The sequence below is a fragment of the Somniosus microcephalus genome, chromosome 23 (genome assembly GCF_052327205.1).
Source record: "Somniosus microcephalus isolate GS21.2 chromosome 23, FLI_Smic_1.0, whole genome shotgun sequence".
Lineage (NCBI taxonomy): Eukaryota > Metazoa > Chordata > Chondrichthyes > Squaliformes > Somniosidae > Somniosus > Somniosus microcephalus.
In genome coordinates, this window is record NC_141009.1 from 11,154,442 (window position 1) to 11,172,371 (window position 17,930).

Here is a 17,930-nt window from a genome sequence, read left to right on the forward strand (position 1 = left end):
GTTTCTGGTCAATGGTCACCCCCATGATGTTGATGGTGGTCGATTCGGGAATGGTAATGTCGTTGAATGTCAAGGACCCATGATTCGATTCTCGCTTGTTGGAGATAGTCATTGCCTGGCGCGAGTGTTACTTGCCACTTATCAGCCCAAGCCTGAATGTCATCCAGGTCTTGCTGCATGTGGGCATGGACTGCTTCATTATCTGAGGTGTTGCAAATGGAACTGAACACTGTGCAAGCATCAGCGAACATCCCGACTTCTGTCCCTATGATGGAGGGTAAGTCATTGATGGAGCAGCTGAAGATGGTTGGGCCTAGGACACTGCCCTGCCGAACTCCTACAGTGTTGTCCTGGGGCTGAGATGATTGGCCTCCAACAACCACAACCATCTTCCTTTGTGCTAGGTATGACTCCAGCCAGTGGCGGTTTGCCCCTGATTCCCATTGACTTCAATTTTACTAGGGCTCCTTGATGCCACACTCAGTCAAATGCTACCTTGATGTCAAGGGCAGTCACTCTCACCTCACCTCTGGAATTCAGCTCTTTTATCCATGTTTGGACCAAGACTGTAATTATGTCTGGAGCCGAGTGGTCCTGGCGGAACCAAGCATTGGTAAAAAGGTTATTGGTGAGTAAGTGCTGCTTGATAGCACTGTCAACAACACCTTCCATCGCTTTGCTGATGATTGAGAGTAGACTGATGGGGCGGTAACTGGCTGGATTGGATTTGTTCTGCTTTTTGTGGACAGGACATACCTGGGCAATTTTCCACATTGTTGGATAGATGCCAGTGTTGTAGCTGCACTGGAACAGCTTGGCTAGAGATGTGCCTAGTTCTGCAGCACAAGTCTTCAGCACTACACCCAAGATGTTGTCGGGTTTTGCTGTACCCAGTGCGCTCAGCTGTTTCTTGATATCACGTGGAGTGAATCGAATTGGCTGAAAGCTGGCTTCTGTGATGGTGGGGACCTCAGGAGGAGGCCAAGATGGATCATCCACTTGGCACTTCTGGCTGAAGATGGTTGAGGATGCTTCAGCCTTGTCTTTTGCACTCGCGTGCTCGGCTCCCCCATTATTGAGGATGGAGATGTTCATGGAGCCTCCTACCTTCTGTTTGCTGTTTAATTGTCCACCACCATTTACGACTGGAGGTGCCAGGACTACAGAGCTTTGACCTGATCCATTGGTTGTGGGATTGCTTAGCTCTGTCTATAGCATGCTGTTTCTGCTGTTTATAGTTTCACCAGATTGGCACTTCATTTTTAGGTATGCCTGGTGCTGCTCCTGGCATGCACTTCTAGGTTGGTCCCCTGGCTTGATAGTAATGGTAGAGTGAGTGATATATCGGGCCATGAGATTGTGGTGGAATACAATGCTGCTGCTGCTAGCCCACAATGCTCCATGGATGCTCAGTTTTGAGCTGCTAGATCTGTTCTGAATCTATCCCATTTAGCATGGTGGTAGTGCCGCAGAACATGATGGAGTGTGTCCTCAGTGTGAAGATGGGACTTTGTCTCCAGAAGGACAGTGCAGTGGTCACTGTTACCAATGCTGTCATGGACAGATGCATCTGCGACATGTAGATTGGTGAGAATGAGGTTGTTATAAATCTCATCATCATCAAGAAACTACTCATGAAATAACACTGGACGGCCAGCTGGTGGCGCCGTCCAAGGAGTATCAATACTCAGGCATGGGCCCAGCTTGCAGGGACATTTTGTAAGACAGGAACTAGTGAAGTACAACTAGACCTCCATGTTTTGAAACAAGTTGATTAAAGCCTTGCTTTATACTCAAACCAAGTGCGTAGTGAGTTTTACTACATCAGAGGTCAAGTAGGTTTTTCCCTCGTGTTGCTTCTCTCACCACCTGTTGCAGGCCCAGTCTGGCAGCTGTGTCCTTCAGGACTCTGCCAGCTCGGTCAGTAGTGGTGTTACCAAGTCACTCTTGGTGATGGACATTGAAGTCCCCACCAGAATACATTCTGTGCCCTTGCTACCCTCAGGGCTTCCAAGTGGTGTTCAACATGAAAGCGTACTGATTCATCAGCTGAGGGAGGGCTGTAGGTGGTAATCAGTAGGAGGTTTCCTTGCCCATATTTGAGACTTCATGGGGTCCGGAGTCAATGTTGAGGACTCCCAGGGCCACTCCCTCCCAACTGTGTACCACTGTGCTGCCATCTCTGGTGGGTCTGTCCTGCCGGTGGGACAGGACATACCCAGGGATGATGATGGAGGAGTCTGGGATATTGGAAAGGTATGATTCTGTGAGTATGACTAATGTCAGGCTGTTGCTTGACTTGTCTGCGGGACAGTGCTCCCAATTTTGGCACAAGTCCCCAGATCTTAGTGAGGAGGACTTTGCAGGGTCAACTGGGCTTGGGTGCACCTTCGGTTGTGCCCTGTGCCTAGGTTGATGCTAGGTGGCTAGTCCAGTTTTATTCTTAATATACTTCTTTGTAGTGGTTTGTTAGGGCAGCTAAGAGTCAATGGCCCAGAAATTTGGGTCGGAGGCTTCCCGCGGGTGCAAGCCCCCGACCTGCACTTACCTAGTGCGCCGGCCATTGTGCTGTGGGCCCGCGTGGGATTCCCATCCTAGGCCTGCTCCAACTGCCGGCGCGCAGTGCTTGCGTATCCCAGGGGCACAGTTAGTTCGAAGCGTCCCCTGGGATCACGTGGGCCACGGAGAGCCAATGGTAGCAGGGAATCTGTATTCATAGATTTGACAGGAAGAGCTGCCAAATCTATGAATACAATTCAGCCCCAAAACATCACTAAAACTTCAAATAATTTTTTTTTTTAAATCACATTTTTAAAATAACTATAAATTACATAAAATAACTATTTTAAACAATAATTTAAATTTTTGAAAAAATTAATTACAGTTTCTAACAGGGCTAAAAATAAACTTACCTTTCTTTAAAGTATTTAAAAATAATAAACCTGTGGAAAAAATGTTTTAATTTAACTTAATTCACCGCTTACCTAGTTAAAAGCAGGCCTTGTGACTGATTTTTACAAGCGTAGCTACTGGAGACTTACCCTTCCGGAGAGACCTGCAAAAAAAACGTAAGTTCCAGGTGCACGCGCTGCCTCTCCGGCGCATGCGTTCGACCTGTGAACCCCTTCCTTTAAGGGAACGGAAGTTCCGGTTTCCTGTGCATGCGCGAAACCGGCACTTTTGTTGGGCCTACGCGTGAGTACCCAGTGCGTACTCACCCGTGGGAACCCAAAGTTCTGGCCATTAATTGCTATGGGTCTGGAGTCACATAGGATAAGGATGGCAGATTTTCTTCCCTAAAGTAAAGGTGAACTGAATGGGTTTTTATGACAATCCAGTAGTTTCATCACCATTACTGATACTTTATTTAATTAACTGAATTTAAATTCCCCTGCAGCTGTGATGGGATTATGAACTCATGTGCTCTGAGATCATTACTCCAAGCACTCTGGATTACTAGCCCAGTAACATAGCCACTATGCTGCAGGCCCTGCACCTTTTTCAGCAGTTGGTGGGCAAATAGCCCAACTCTGTGGCAGCAATTAGGTTTCCGGTGGCAGAGCCGATGCCCTGTCAGCGCGGACGTTGACAGACCGCAAGTTCGGGATTTAGCGCGTGCACAAGCAGTTGCGGAAATCCCGAACTGCCGGTGGATTTCACACTCTGAGAGCACGCCGCAAAATCCGGGTCAGTATGTGTGCATGCACATTGCTAGTTAAATGATGTTGCTCTTTAAATCCTTGTTAGCACAGGAAACATGAACTCGATCACTTAGTTCTGCCACAGCAGCTTTCACTAGCACACAGGTACCTGTTAAAGCACGATCCCTTTCAATACTATTCCTGGTAGCTAACTGCACGAGTCAACTGAAAGAGGAACTGAAAGTCTTGACAAAGGGTTTTGACCCGAAACGTTGACTCTATTTTCTCTCCACGGATGTCGCCTGGCCTGCTGAGTTTTTCCAGCATTTTCTGTTGTTATTTTGGATTTCCAGCATTTGCAGTATTTTGCTATCGTTCAACTGAAAGAGGATTCGATTCTACTGAGACCCTTTTCTGTCTGTTTTTTGTTGTTGCAGGAAATTTGGAACGAAATGCGCCGCCTGTCAGCAGGGGATCCCTCCGACCCAGGTGGTCCGCAGGGCTCAGGATTTTGTGTACCACCTGCAGTGTTTTGCTTGTATCGTTTGCAAACGGCAACTAGCCACGGGCGACGAGTTTTACCTCATGGAAGACAGCAGGCTTGTCTGTAAGGGAGACTACGAGGCGGCGAAGCAAAGAGGTCAGTCACACTCCCCCGTTTAAAAAGCACAGAGAACCATTTCCTGGCCTTTAACTTCCAAATACAACAATAACATTAAATAGGCACATTTCATTTCTTGCTGTAATTACTAGGACCGCCTTCAAATCATGTTTGACAGAAATTACAACTAAAATGAAATTGGTCAATGATACATGTAATTGATATGAGGGCCTGGAGGACGAGGACAGGAGTCTGACGATTTTACTTGCTCGTTTTTAAATATTTTTAAATTTCCATTTAATCTCGCCTGTACTGATGCATTACTGGTCTGTTTTTTCAGTCTGTTTTGACAGAACAGTAGATCAAAAGTATATTAGCTGTAATGGAAGGCCACACACATATACATATACACACATATATATACACCCATGGCTCAGTTGGTAGCACTTCTGAGTCAGAAGGTTGTGGGTTCAAGTCCCACTCCAGAGACTTGAGCACAAAAATCTAGGCTGACACTCCCAGTGCAGTGCTGAGGGAGTGCTGCACTGTCGGAAGTCCCGTCCTTTTGATGAGACGTTAAACCGAGGCCCCGTCTGCTCTCTCAGGTGGATGTTAAAGATCTCACGGCACTATTTTGAAAAAGAGCAGGGGAGTTCTCCCCGGTGTCCTGGCCAATATTTATCCCTTGATCAACATCACTAAAATCAGATTATCTGGTCATTATCACATTGCTGTTTATGGGAGCTTGCTGTGCATGAATTGGCTGCCGTGTTTCCTACATTACAACAGTGACTACACTTCAAAAAAGCACTTCATTGGCTGTAAAGTGCTTTGGATGTCCTGAGGTCATGAAAGGCGCTATAGAAAGGCAAGTCTTTCTTTTTTTCATACATATCGACACATATAAATAAATACACAAATACACATCTACAACCAGGTATATTCATGCACACACAGATATACAAAACACATATACACCCACACACTGAATCACCCACCAACATGTACACCTACACATAGACACACCAACACACACATACACCCACACATGCACGGATACAACCACATGCAGCTACGCCCAATCACGCAAACACAGGCATGGACACACACAACAGCGATATGCTTTATAAATAACAACAGAAAATGCTGGAAAAACTCAGCAGGCCAGGCAGCATCCGTGGAGAGAGAAACAGAGTTAACATTTCAGGTCAAAGACCTTTCGTCAGTTCTGATGAAGAGTCCCAGACCTGAAACGTTAACTCTGTTTCTCTCTCCACCGATGCTGCCTGGCCTGCTGAGTTTTTCCAGTGTTTTCTGTTGTTAATTTCGGATTTCCAGCATCCGCAGTATTTTGCTAGCTATATGCTTTATCCTCTTCCTGTTCCCCCTCAGCCTAGACTGTTGAGGTTGATCCAGATGATTGTGAAGCAGGCACTGTAGGAAGCCAACTTCTGCTTGGATCACGCAAATTAAACATTTCATTTACTTTCAGAAGCAGAAACCAACGCCAAGAGGCCACGAACTACGATCACTGCCAAGCAGTTGGAGACTTTGAAGAATGCTTATAACAACTCCCCCAAACCAGCTCGCCACGTGCGGGAGCAGCTTTCCTCCGAGACTGGGCTGGACATGCGTGTGGTCCAGGTATGGACATACTCACTGGAGATTCTTTTTAAAAAAACTGGAAATCTGAAATGAGAACAGAAAATGCTGGGAATGCACAGCAGGTCCGTCAGTATCTGTAAAGAGGAAAGGCAGATGATTTAGACCTTTGATGAAGGGGGCTACACCCAAACCATGAATTTCTCTTCCTTATCTTCACCTGCTGATTGACCCACTGTCTAGTTCCAGCATCTTCTGCTCACTGCTCCTAGACCAGAGATTTATCAAACTACAACATCCTAACTGTAGAAAAATGTGTAACAATCCTGGTTAGCTAGAGGAACACACACACATATAAAAGTTATTGGCCCATATTTTCTGATGACTACGTGTGTGTACGAGGTGTGTACACACCCGTAGGGACCTCGCAAGTGCCGGTTTCAGATATGTGAAGCGCATGCGCTAAAACCCGACATTTCCGATCCAGATCGCACGCCTGCCCTGGAGAAGGGCCTCTGCGGGTGGAGAGTTCCGCTTTCTGCAGAACCTCTGCCCGCTGAAATCCCTTAAAAATCTTACACCTGGTAAAAGCAAGAGTAAGGCCTGCTTCACTCATTTATAATTGGGCCCTGTTTTCCGATCGGAGGCTCGCCGCGTGCGGAGGCCTCTGATCTGAAAAAAATCTACGGACTTACCTGAGAGTTCCCAAGGTCCGGACACTTCCACTCCTGGGCTTCTCCACAGTCGGAATGCGCAGGGCCCACGTATCCCAGGGGCGCAGGCGGTTCGCAAGCGTCCCTGGGATCACGTGGGCCATGAGGAGCCAATAGGAGAAGGGAATCTCCCTTCATACACTTGACAGATAGACCCGTCAAATATATGAATGGAGATCACCCCAAAAATACATCAAAACATTAAAAAAAACATTTTTTGAAACATCACATTTTTAAAATTAGTTGAAATTACAATAAATGAAATATTTTAATCAGGCTAAACGGGGCTAAAAATAAACTTACCTTTTTAAAAGTTTTTAAATGATAAATGAGTGAAAACATTTTTTTAAACTTTTTTTTCAAATCTTATGCTGGCAAAAGCAAGCCTTACGCCTCTGCTTTTACCAGGCGTAAGATTTCTAAGGGTTTTCTGCGGGCAGAGGTTCTGCAGAAAGCGGAACTACCTGCCCACAGAGGCCCTTCTCCAGGTCAACAGGATTCTCGACAGATCGGAAATGCCGGTTTTCAGCGCATGCGCTTAGTGCGCCTGAAACCAGCATTTCCAGTGTCCCTACGGGTGTGTACACAGCTCGTACCCACCCGTAGGCATCGGAATATATGGCCCAATGTAAAAATACTTTGAAAAAAGGTAAGTTTATTTTTAGCCCTGAAAAAAATTAATTTTTTTTTCAAAGTATTAAATTTTTGTTTAAAATATTTAATTTAATGTAATTTTAACTAATTTTAAAAATGTGATTTTTCTTTAAATTTATTTCAATGCTTTGACGTGTTTTTGGAGTGATCTCCATTCATATATTGGACAGGTCTATCTGTCAAACGTATGAAGGGAGATTCCCTTCTCCCATTGGTTCCCCATGGTCCACATGATCCCAGGGACGCTTGCGAACCACCTGCGACCCTGGGATCACGTGGATCCTGCGCATTTCATCATGGAGAGGAAGTGTCCGGACCTCGGGAGCCCTCAGGTAAGGGCATAGATTTTTTTCCAGATCGGAAGCCTCCGCACGCGGGAAGCCTCCGATCGGAAAATACGGGCCACTATGTTAAAGGGACATCCTCTTCGTAAATAAGTGTTGGACAAATATTTTAAATCTATAAACACACTAAATACAATGATGAAAATGACCCACAAAACTGCAGGTTGGCATAGTCATGATCACACAAAAATAGGTTCCCACGACAGGTCTTGGTGAGGACAGTGTAACTTTAAATTCTATTCCATTGCCCTTTAGGTGAGGGATATCTTTGCCGACAATGGAGTATTTCCCCTCCTCTTTACTCTCAGTGTTGGTATTCATGCTCCCAAGGTGCGAGTACAGTGCAGACATAGTTCAGAATCCCTCTCTCGCCGACATCGACAACACGGAGAGAGTTACCCTGCTCCATATAATAGTCAGTGGGGTTTCATGAAGATTTCTTCTCATCATAATTTCTAGAGCTTGTCTAAGCACATTCGAAAAGACAGACCAAGCCCGTCACTGCAGGTAGAGATCTGAGGAATGCAAAATAAATACTTGAAGGGGAATAACAAAAAAAATTGCAGGCAATGGGGAAAGGACAGGGGAGTGGGGGCCTAATTGGCGAGCTAGCACAGGCAGGATGGGCCGAATGGCCTCCTTCTGTGCTTTATGATCCTATGAATTTGTCTCCCAATGTGGTTTAACCTGAAACTGCGCCACTATAACAGCAGCTGAATGGGTACTGGTGGTATGTGAGAAAGGCTACAGCTACCCTGTCGCTTTTGCAGACTTGAAGTACAGACAAGATGGGCTGAATGGCCTCCTTCTGTGCCATAAATTTCTACGATTCTATGATTCACACTTTACATTGATAGAGTAAATAGGGAGAAACTGTTTCCAGTGGCAGGAGGGTTGGTAACCAGAGGACACAGATTTAAGGTAATTGGCAAAAGAATCAGAGGGGAGATGCTGAATTATTTTTACGTAGTGAGTTATGATCTGAAAGGGCAGTGGAAGCAGATTCAATAGTAACTTTCAAAAGAGAATTGGATAAATACTGGAAGGTTTTTTGTTATACAGGGCTATGTGGAAAGAGCAGGGGGGAGTGGGATTAATTGGACAGATCTACCAAAGAGCCGGCACAGGCACGATGGGCCAAATGGCCTCCTCCTGTGCTGTGTCATTCTATGATTCTATGATTCTAACTGTGCATCTACATCCTGAGTGGAAGGCTCACCGATATCTACTTATCTGAACGAGCTCACCAGCCTGGGAGCGAAGTCCACCAGGTTGACTGGTTTCAGTGTGCATCATGACAATGGTACAAATGACTGTCGGAGAGGTTATCACACGAATGCTCAATGCATTCGAATCAAATTGCTCTCTGCACTATTTTCATGGTGGGGCCAAGTGATTTATTTCAACTGGCAGGGAGAGGAATTTGCAGTGATTTCGTTAAGTGTTCGTACCATAACATCACGGACAGTGATGTCATTGTGCTCACCAGTTTTTACATCAAATTTCACAGCACAGAAACAGGCCATTCGGCCCAACACGTCTGTGCCGGTGTTTATGCTCCACACGAGCCTCCGCCCACCTTACTTCATCTCACCCTGTCAACATAATGGGCCGGATATTCCGATCTCTACGGGTGGGTACGGGCTGTGCACCCACCTGTAGGGACATCGGAAATGCCAGTTTCAGGCATGCACTGTGCATGCGCTGGAAACCGGCATTTCCGATCTGTCAAGAAAGCTCTCGACAGATTCTCCGTCTGCCCGGGAGAAGGGCCTCTGCGGGGGGAGAGTTCTGTTTTTTGGAGACCCTCCGCCTGCAGAAAACACTTACAATTCTTGTGCCTGGTAAAAGCAGCGTAAGGCCTGCTTTTACCAGGATAAGAGTTGAAAAAAGTAAAAAAAAATAAAACATTTTCCATTGATTTATCATTTAAAAATACTTTAAAAATAAGTTTATTTTTAGCCCCATAAAAAACTTTAATTATTTTTTTCCAAAATTTACATTTTTGTTTAAAATAGTTAACTTATGTAATTTCAAGACATTTAAAAAATGTGTTGTTTTTAAAAAAAATGTATTTGAAGTTTTACTATGTTTTGGGGGTGATCTCCATTCATATATTTGACAGGTCTTCCTGTCAAATGTATGAACGGAGATTCCCTTCTCTGATTGGCTCCCCATGGCCCACATGATCCCAGGGACGCTGCGAACCACCTGCGCCTCTGGGATACGTGGGCCATGCGCACCGGCAGTTTGGAGAGGCCCAGGAGCGGAACTGTGCGCCTCTCGGGAGCACCTCAGGTAAGGGCGCAGATTTTTCCAGATCGCAGCCCGCCGCCTGCGGGAGGCCTACGATCGGAATATCTGGGCCAATATGTTTCATGGACATTGTGCGTCAGCACAAGCTATTGTAAGCAGGGCTAGACAATTACTTTTCCAGGGTCTGGCAAGAGGTGTTATAGAAATATAGAAAAATAGGAGCAGGAGTAGGCCATTCGGCCCTTTGAGTCTGCTCTGCCATTCAATATGATCATGGCTGATCCTCTATCTCAATACCATATTCCTGCTCTCTCCCCATGCCCCTTGATGCCTTTTGTGTCTAGAAATCTATCTATCTCCTTCTTAAATATATTCAGTGACTTGGCCTCCACAGCCTTCTGTGGTAGAGAATTCCACAGGTTCACCACCCTCTGAGTGAAGAAATTTCTCCTCATCTCAGTCCTAAATGTCCTATCCCATATCCTGAGACTGTAACCCCTCGTTCTAGAACCCCCAGCGAGGGGAAACATCCTCCCTGCATCCAGTCTGTCGAGCCCTGACAGAATTTTATACGTTTCAATGAGATCCCCTCTCATTCTTCTAAACTCTAGTGAATACAAGCTTAGTCGACCCAATCTCTCCTCATACAACAGTACTGCCATCCCAGGAATCAGTCTGGTGAACCTTCGCTGCACTCCCTCTATGGCAAGCATATTCTTTCTTAGGTAAGGAGACCAAAACTGCACACACTACTCCAGGTGTGGTCTCACCAAGGCCCTGTACAACTGTAGTAAGACATCCTTGCTCCTGTACTCAAATCCTCTTGCAATGAAGGCCAACATACCATTTGCCTTCCTAACTGCTTGCTGCACCTGCATGTTTGCTTTCAGTGACTGCTGTACAAGGACACCCAGGTCCCTTTGTACATCATCATTTCCCAATCTAGCACCATTTAAATAATACTCTACCTTTCTGTTTTTCCTACCGAAGTGGATAACTTCACATTTATCCACGTTATACTGCATCTGACATGTATTTGCCCACTCACTCAAATTGTCTAAATCGCCTCTTTGCATCCTCCTCACAACTCACAATCCCAGCTAGTTTCGTGTCGTCAGCAAACTTGGAAATATTACATTTGGTTCCCTCATCCAAATCATTGATATATGTTGTGAATAGCTGGGGCCCAAGCACTGATCCCTGCGGTACCCCACTAGTCACCGCCTGCCATCCCGAAAAAGACCCATTTATTCCTACTCTCTGTTTCCTGCCTGTTAACCAATTTTCAATCCATGCCAGTATATTACCCCCAATCCCATGTGCATTAATTTTGCACACTAACCTCTTATGTGGGACTTTATCAAAGGCCTTCTGAAAATCCAAATACACCACATCCACTGGTTCTCCCTTATCTATTCTACTAGTTACATCCTCAAAAAACTCCAGTAGGTTTGTCAAACATGATTTCCTTTTCTTAAATCCATGTTGACTTTGTCTAATCCCGTTGATATTTTCTAAGTGTCCTGTAATCACATCCTTTATAATAGACTCTAGCATTTTCCCTACTGCTGATGTTAGGCTAACCGGTCTGTAGTTCCCTGTTTTCTTTCTCCCTCCTTTTTTAAATTGTGGGGTTACATTTGCCACCCTCCAATCTGCAGGAACTGTTCCATAATCTATAGAATTTTGGAAGATGACGACCAATGCATCCACTATTTCCATGGCTACCTCTTTTAGTACCCTGGGATGCAGATTATCAGGCCCTGGGGATTTATCAGCTTTCAGTCCCATTAATTTCTCCAACACTATTTTTTTACTAATACTAATTTCCTTTAATTCCTCCTTCTCACTAGACCCTTGGTTCCCTAGCATTTCTGGGAAGTTATTTGTGTCCTCTTCCGTGAAGACAGAACCAAAGTATTTGTTTAATTGCTCTGCCATTTCCTTGTTCCCCATTATAAATTCTCCTGTTTATGACTGTAAGGGACCTACATTTGTCTTCACTGATCTTTTTCTTTTTACATACTTGTAAAAGCTTTTACAATCCACTTTTATGTTCCTTGCAAGTTTACTCTCATACTCTATTTTTCTCCTCTTAATCTCTTGGTCATTTTTTGCTGAACTCTAAACTGTTCCCAATCCTCAGGCTTTCTACTTTTTCTGGCAACTTTATATGACTCCTCTTTGGATCTAATACTATTCTTAATTTCTTTTGTTAGCCATGTTTGGGCCACTTTTCGTTTTGTGTTTTTGCGCCAGAAAGGAATGTATAACTTTTGCAAGTCATGCTTTCGTTCCTTAAATGTTAGCCATTGCCTATCCACTGTCATGCCTTTTAATGAAGCTCCCCAATCTATCATAGCCAACTCACTCCTCATACTATCGTAGTTTCCTTTGTTTAGATTTAGGACCCTAGTTTCAGATTGGACTTCTTCACTTTCCATTTTAATGAAGAATTCTATCATGTTATGGTCATTCTTCCCTAAGGGACCCCGCACAACAAGATTATTAATTAACCCCTCCTCATTGCACAATACCCAATCTAGGATAGCCTGTTCCCTAGTTGGCTCCTCAACGTACTGGTCTAAAAAAAACATCTCGTATACACTCCAGGAATTCATCCTCCACAGTATTATTGCTAATTTGGTTTGGCCAGTCTATATGTAGATTAAAGTCACCCATAATTACTGTAGTACCCTTGTTACATGCATATCTAATTTCCTGTTTGATGCCATCCCGTACATTACCACTACTGTTTGGAGGCCTATAGACAACTCCCACCAATGTTTTCTGCCCCTTGGTGCTTCTTAGCTCCACCCAGACTGATTCTACATCTTGATTTTCTGAGCCAATATCCTTTTTCACTATTGCTCTGATTTCATCCTTTACTAACAAGGCCACCCCATCTCCTTTTCCTTTTCGCCTGTCCTTCCTAAATATAGAATATCCTTGGATATTCAGCTCCCAGCCTTGGTCACCCTGCAGCCATGTCTCCGTAATCGCAATTATATTGGATCCGTTTACATCTATCTGTGCTGTTAATTCGTCTACCTTATTACGAATGCTTCATGCATTCAGAAACAGTGCCTTTAGATTTGTCTTTTTAACATTTTTAGACATCTTAACTTTTTTTTTGTACTATGGCTCTATTTGTCTTATTACCATTTTTTCTTACCTGGACCCTATTTGTTAGTGCACTCCTTTGTTTGTACGCTCTGTCCCTTCCTTACCCCAATCACTTTCCTTCACTGCTTCCTTGTCTTTTCTCTTTAGCATTCTAGATTTCTCTCCACCGGGACCCTCCCCCCCCCTTATTTAGCTTAAAGCCCTATCTACCTCCCTAGTTATTCGATTCGCTAGAACCCTGGTCCCAGCATGGTTGAAGTGTAGTCCAATGGAATAGCTCTGTCTTTCCCCAGTACTGGTGCCAATGCCACACAAATCAAAACCCACTTCTCCCACACCAATCTTTGAGCCATGCATTCATCTTCCTGATCCTATTGACCCTATGCCAATTTGCTTGTGGCTCCGGTAATAATCCAGAGATTATGACCTTTGTGGTTCTGCTTTTTAATTTAGTCCCTAGCTGCTCAAACTCTCTCAGCAGAACCTCTTTCTTTGTCCTACCTATGTCGTTGGTACCTACGTGGACCACGACAACTGGATCCTCCCCCTCCCACTCCAAGTTCTTCTCTAGCCCGGATGAGATGTCCTTTACCCTGGCACTGGGTAGGCAACATAGCCTTCGGGACTCACGCTCCTGGTTGCAGAGAACAATGTCTATCCCCCCAACTATACTGTCACCTACTACAACCACCTTCCTTTTTACTTCCCCCACTTGAACGGCTTCCTGTACCACGGTGCCATGATCAGTTTGCTCGTCCTCCCCGCAGTCCCCGCACTGGTCCACAAGGGTTGCAAGAACCTCGAATCTATTGGACAAGTGAAGGGACTGAGGTTCCTGCAATACTACCTCCTGGATCCCCGTACCTGCCTCACTTGCAGTCACACCCTCCTGTCCCTGACCACATGTCAATTCTAATGTATTTAATCTAAGGGGTGTGGCTGCCTCCTGGAGCAAAAGGTCCAGGTAACTTTCTCCCTCCCTGATGTCTCGCAATGTCTGCAGCTCGGACTCCAGCTCCTCAACTCGGAGCCGAAGTTCCTCGAGCCGCAGACACTTACCGCAGATGTAGTCGCCCTGGACAAAAATGTCCACAAGCTCCCACATATTGCAGCAGCAACACATCTCCTGTTCTCCCATTATTTTATTTGTTTAATTAATTCGTTTAGTATTAATCAAATTATTTACCTCATTTAGTTTGTTAAATTAAGTTTCGTTTTAAAAATTTAGTTATATGTTATCTTAAAACTTAGCCCACAGTCACTATCTTAAAATTAGCCCACAGTCACTATCTTAAAACTTAGCCCACAGTCACTACCAATCACTTACCTGCCTTACCTGTAACGTCACACTGCCATTTTCTCTTGTTGATGCAGTCTGTTGCTGCTTTTATCCCCGCTCTCGGGCCTCGGTCTGCTCCCGCTCAGGTCTGCCGCCGCTCTGCGGGAGAAGTTAAGAAAAGCAAGTACCTCCTTTCCCCACTTCACCGAACTCCCACACTTACCAAACTCGCAGTTGTTCACTCAGTGCTGGCTGCACTCACAGGCCCCTGTATTTATACTGTTTGTGACTCAAATACTCATCTGCTACTGTTTCAGGAACCAGTTTAATCTCGTCAGCTAATTAACTAACTCCCGCGGTTCTCCAGCAGGAGAGCTTGTTTGTTTGTCTCTGCTTAAGCCTGAAGAAACTTAAAAATTTTAAATTTAAATTTTAACTTACTTAAGAGCTACTAGCAATTAACACTAGATTTTAAAAGAGATTGGGGGAAAAATTCAGTTGGTTTGTGCCTCCCGTTAGCGCCTTAAGAGGGCGCCAATGGGGCGCAAAGCAACTAGCGCCCGTGCGTGGCGATGTTTACGCCACTCACGAAATTAGCTAGAAATTTTGCGGTGGCACTAAACACTACCGCCACGATCTCTTGCGCCAGCAGATCATGACGTCAGTCGAGTGCGCAGCGCCCTGGTAGCACCCCGGACCAGATATTGAGTGGCGCCCCCTGCCTTACCGCCTGCCGCTAGCAACGACAGGTTGAGGGGAGTGTTTTGCAGTCAGGAAGAGACTGGGGGAGCGCTATTTAAAGGCCTGCTTTTTTTTGTTGGTGACATTTTTGCACCACACATTCTGAGAGAGACTTCTGGAGAGATTCAACGCTGTGTGAAGGAGTTTTGGGTACTGAGCAGCACTTTGCAGGTTCATTTTGATTTGCCCTTGTATCAATTTAGAAGAGACTATGGGGGCTGAACTCTGAGCTCTTTCCCTGGCCCTCCCCATTGTCCTTTCCAGCAGATTTGATGTACAGGTCTCTCCAGGCCGAGATTCAAGGGCTGCAATGAGTAGGATGTGGATGGAGAGCAAGATGTACCCTCCCCTTGAAGAACTGACCACGCCATTAAGAACTGGCTGTCGCCAGTGTGTCTGTGTTCCATTGCTGACTGACATCACATGAGCTTTGCCAGCGCTCTGAGGTAGTGCCTCGCTCCTTGGCCTTTGCGCCTTAAGACAGGTGTGAAGCGCCTGATTTAGCACTCCAATCACCTCCAGGGGCGATAAAAGCCAAGTTTGCAGTCGGAAGAGATAATTAGCGCCAGGTGCTAATCTTTGCGCCCGGCCAATAATCGCACCCCAAACGGGGCGATACTGAATTTTCCCCCCATTAACCTTTAAAACTCCCACACTTACCAAACTCACAGTTGTTCACTCCGTGCTGATAGGTATACCCTCGCATTTCTGGTATCATCCTTGTAAATCTTCTCTGTATCCTCTCCAGTGCCTCTATATCCTTTCTATAATATGGCGACCAGAACTGTACGCAGTACTCCAAGTGTGGAGGTGCAGTTGTACCCCTGCTGTCCCCACATCAGGCTGTGTGGCTGGTGCTGGGATCATTCGGCTAGCCTGGAGAGAGAGAGACTTTACCTTGGCAGGTGCAGGGGTGTCTGGGGATTACAAAGTTACAAAGTATTACAAAGTACTGCACAGAAACAGGCCATTTGGCCCAACAGGTCCATGCTGGTGTTTATGCTCCACATGAGCCTCCTCACACCCTTCTTCATCTCACCCTATCAGCATATCCTTCTATTCCTTTCTCCCTCATGCTTATTTAGTTTCCACTTAAATGCATCTATGCAATTTGTGTCAACCACTCCTTGTGTTCCACATTCTCACCGCTCTCTGGGTAAAGAGGTTTCTCCTGAATTCCCTTTTGGATTTATTAGTGACTCTCTTATATTCATGTCTCCTAGTTCTGCTCTCACCTGCAAATGGAAACATTTTCTCTACATCTACTTTATCAAACCCTTTTATAATCTTAAAGACCTCTATCAGGTGACCCCTCAAGATGTGTGTACGTCCCTGAGACTGTACACTGCCTGTGGATAGAAGCCGGCTCGATGGGATCAATGCCTCTTCTGCTCATCATGTGTCTGGTGCTGAATTACCCAGTTCTGGCCGTAACATCTGTGAATAAGTGTTTAGTTACGGTGACTGTTTGCGGCTTACGCTGAAGGTCATCGGTGCTGTAAAGCTTAAAGCTCACTGCGCACAAGCTGCTAATGGCATAACATTCAAAAAGATGCATGGTCGTGATTATTCAGCATGGATAGCCAATATTTAAAAAAAGAAACCCTATTCTTTATGAAGGGTGTTCAATGAATGGCAATTGATTGAATACACTGCATACTGATTACAAACAACAAATGAAAGAGTTAACCCTTCCAAGCAGTCACAGCACAACATGAAACACTGCTCTCTGGGCCCCCTGTTAGGAAATAAAACTTTAACTCTGGCTACCAGCTGAAAGAAAAAAAGATGATGCTTCATTTGCATCTCTTGCCGATCTGACAGCGAGGGACCACTTAGAGGAACAGGGACACATGTAGAGCAAGTGGCCTTCTGTTAGCTTGCCGGGTTTATGATGTGGAGAAACTGCTGTTGAACCCATACTACTGTAACCCTGACAATCTAAAGGAGGGGTTATACTTTAGCATTACTGCCAAGGGGTTTCCGCTTTGCTGGGTCACTAACGCTGCAAGGTGATACTGGAGTCAGTCGCTGACTTGGCTTGAGAAAGTTTTTTTTTAAATATTGGCTCTCCATGCTGAATTATCACGACTGTGCATCTCTTTGAATGTTTAGTAGTTTGTGTACAGTAAGTTTTAAGCCTTCTAGCACCCATGACCTTCAGTATAAGCCGTGAAGGCAAATAATATTTTGAGAACAACAGAGTGCAGTTGACTTTGTTCTGCTTGTGAAATACCTGGCACCATGCCCATGTCTGAAGCATGCCCACTGCGGTCTGACAAACCAGCCAAGGCTAGTGCCAGTGAGCAGTATACCCGGCCCCTTCTATCACCATTCTGTTTAGATAGATATCCTGCCAAGAACTGGTATTTACTTAGCTACATGGGTTCAGCAATGATATAAATGTTACGAAATTCGAGGTAGAAACATAGAAAAATAGGAGCAGGAGTCGGCCATTCGGCCCTTCGAGCCTGCTCCGCCATTCAATATGATCATGGCTGATCCTCTATCTCAATACCATATTCCCGCTCTCTCCCCATACCCCTTGATGCCTTTTGTGTCTAGAAATCTATCTATCTCCTTCTTAAATATAATCAGTGACTTGGCCTCCACAGCCTTCTGTGGTAGAGAATTCCGCAGGTTTACCACCCTCTGAATGAAGAAATTTCTCCTCATCTCAGTCCTAAATGTCCTACCTCTTATCCTGAGACTGTGACCCCTCGTTCTAGACACCGCCCCCACCCCCCCCCCCCAAGCCAGGGGAAACATCCTCCCTGCATCCAGCTCTCAACCAGTTTGAACCGGCTGATTGTCTTGGGTTCAACGCCACTTGGAGTATAACTCCGGTCCAGTGTCAAACCTGGCTTAGAAAATGTACACAGCTGTCTTGGATCCCCTGAACATTCTCTAAACCCACTTGGAATTGATTTAGGTGTTTAGAGAGTGTGAAGAATCCAGCCCATGCTCTCTAAA

General features: G+C 45.2%; 1 protein-coding gene across 1 annotated transcript in view; it reads left to right on the forward strand.

Annotated features, from left to right (window-relative positions):
• The first annotated feature begins 216 nt into the window (after positions 1–216).
• Positions 217–17,930, forward strand: part of LOC147101645 (LIM/homeobox protein Lhx3-like) — a 161,318-nt gene continuing 143,604 nt past the window's right edge. Inside the window, exons 1-4 of the mRNA XM_085965138.1 lie at positions 217–277; positions 1,239–1,266; positions 4,079–4,281; positions 5,735–5,886. Coding sequence (XP_085821264.1) covers positions 217–277; positions 1,239–1,266; positions 4,079–4,281; positions 5,735–5,886 — 444 coding nt within the window. The remainder of the gene's footprint in view (positions 278–1,238; positions 1,267–4,078; positions 4,282–5,734; positions 5,887–17,930) is intronic.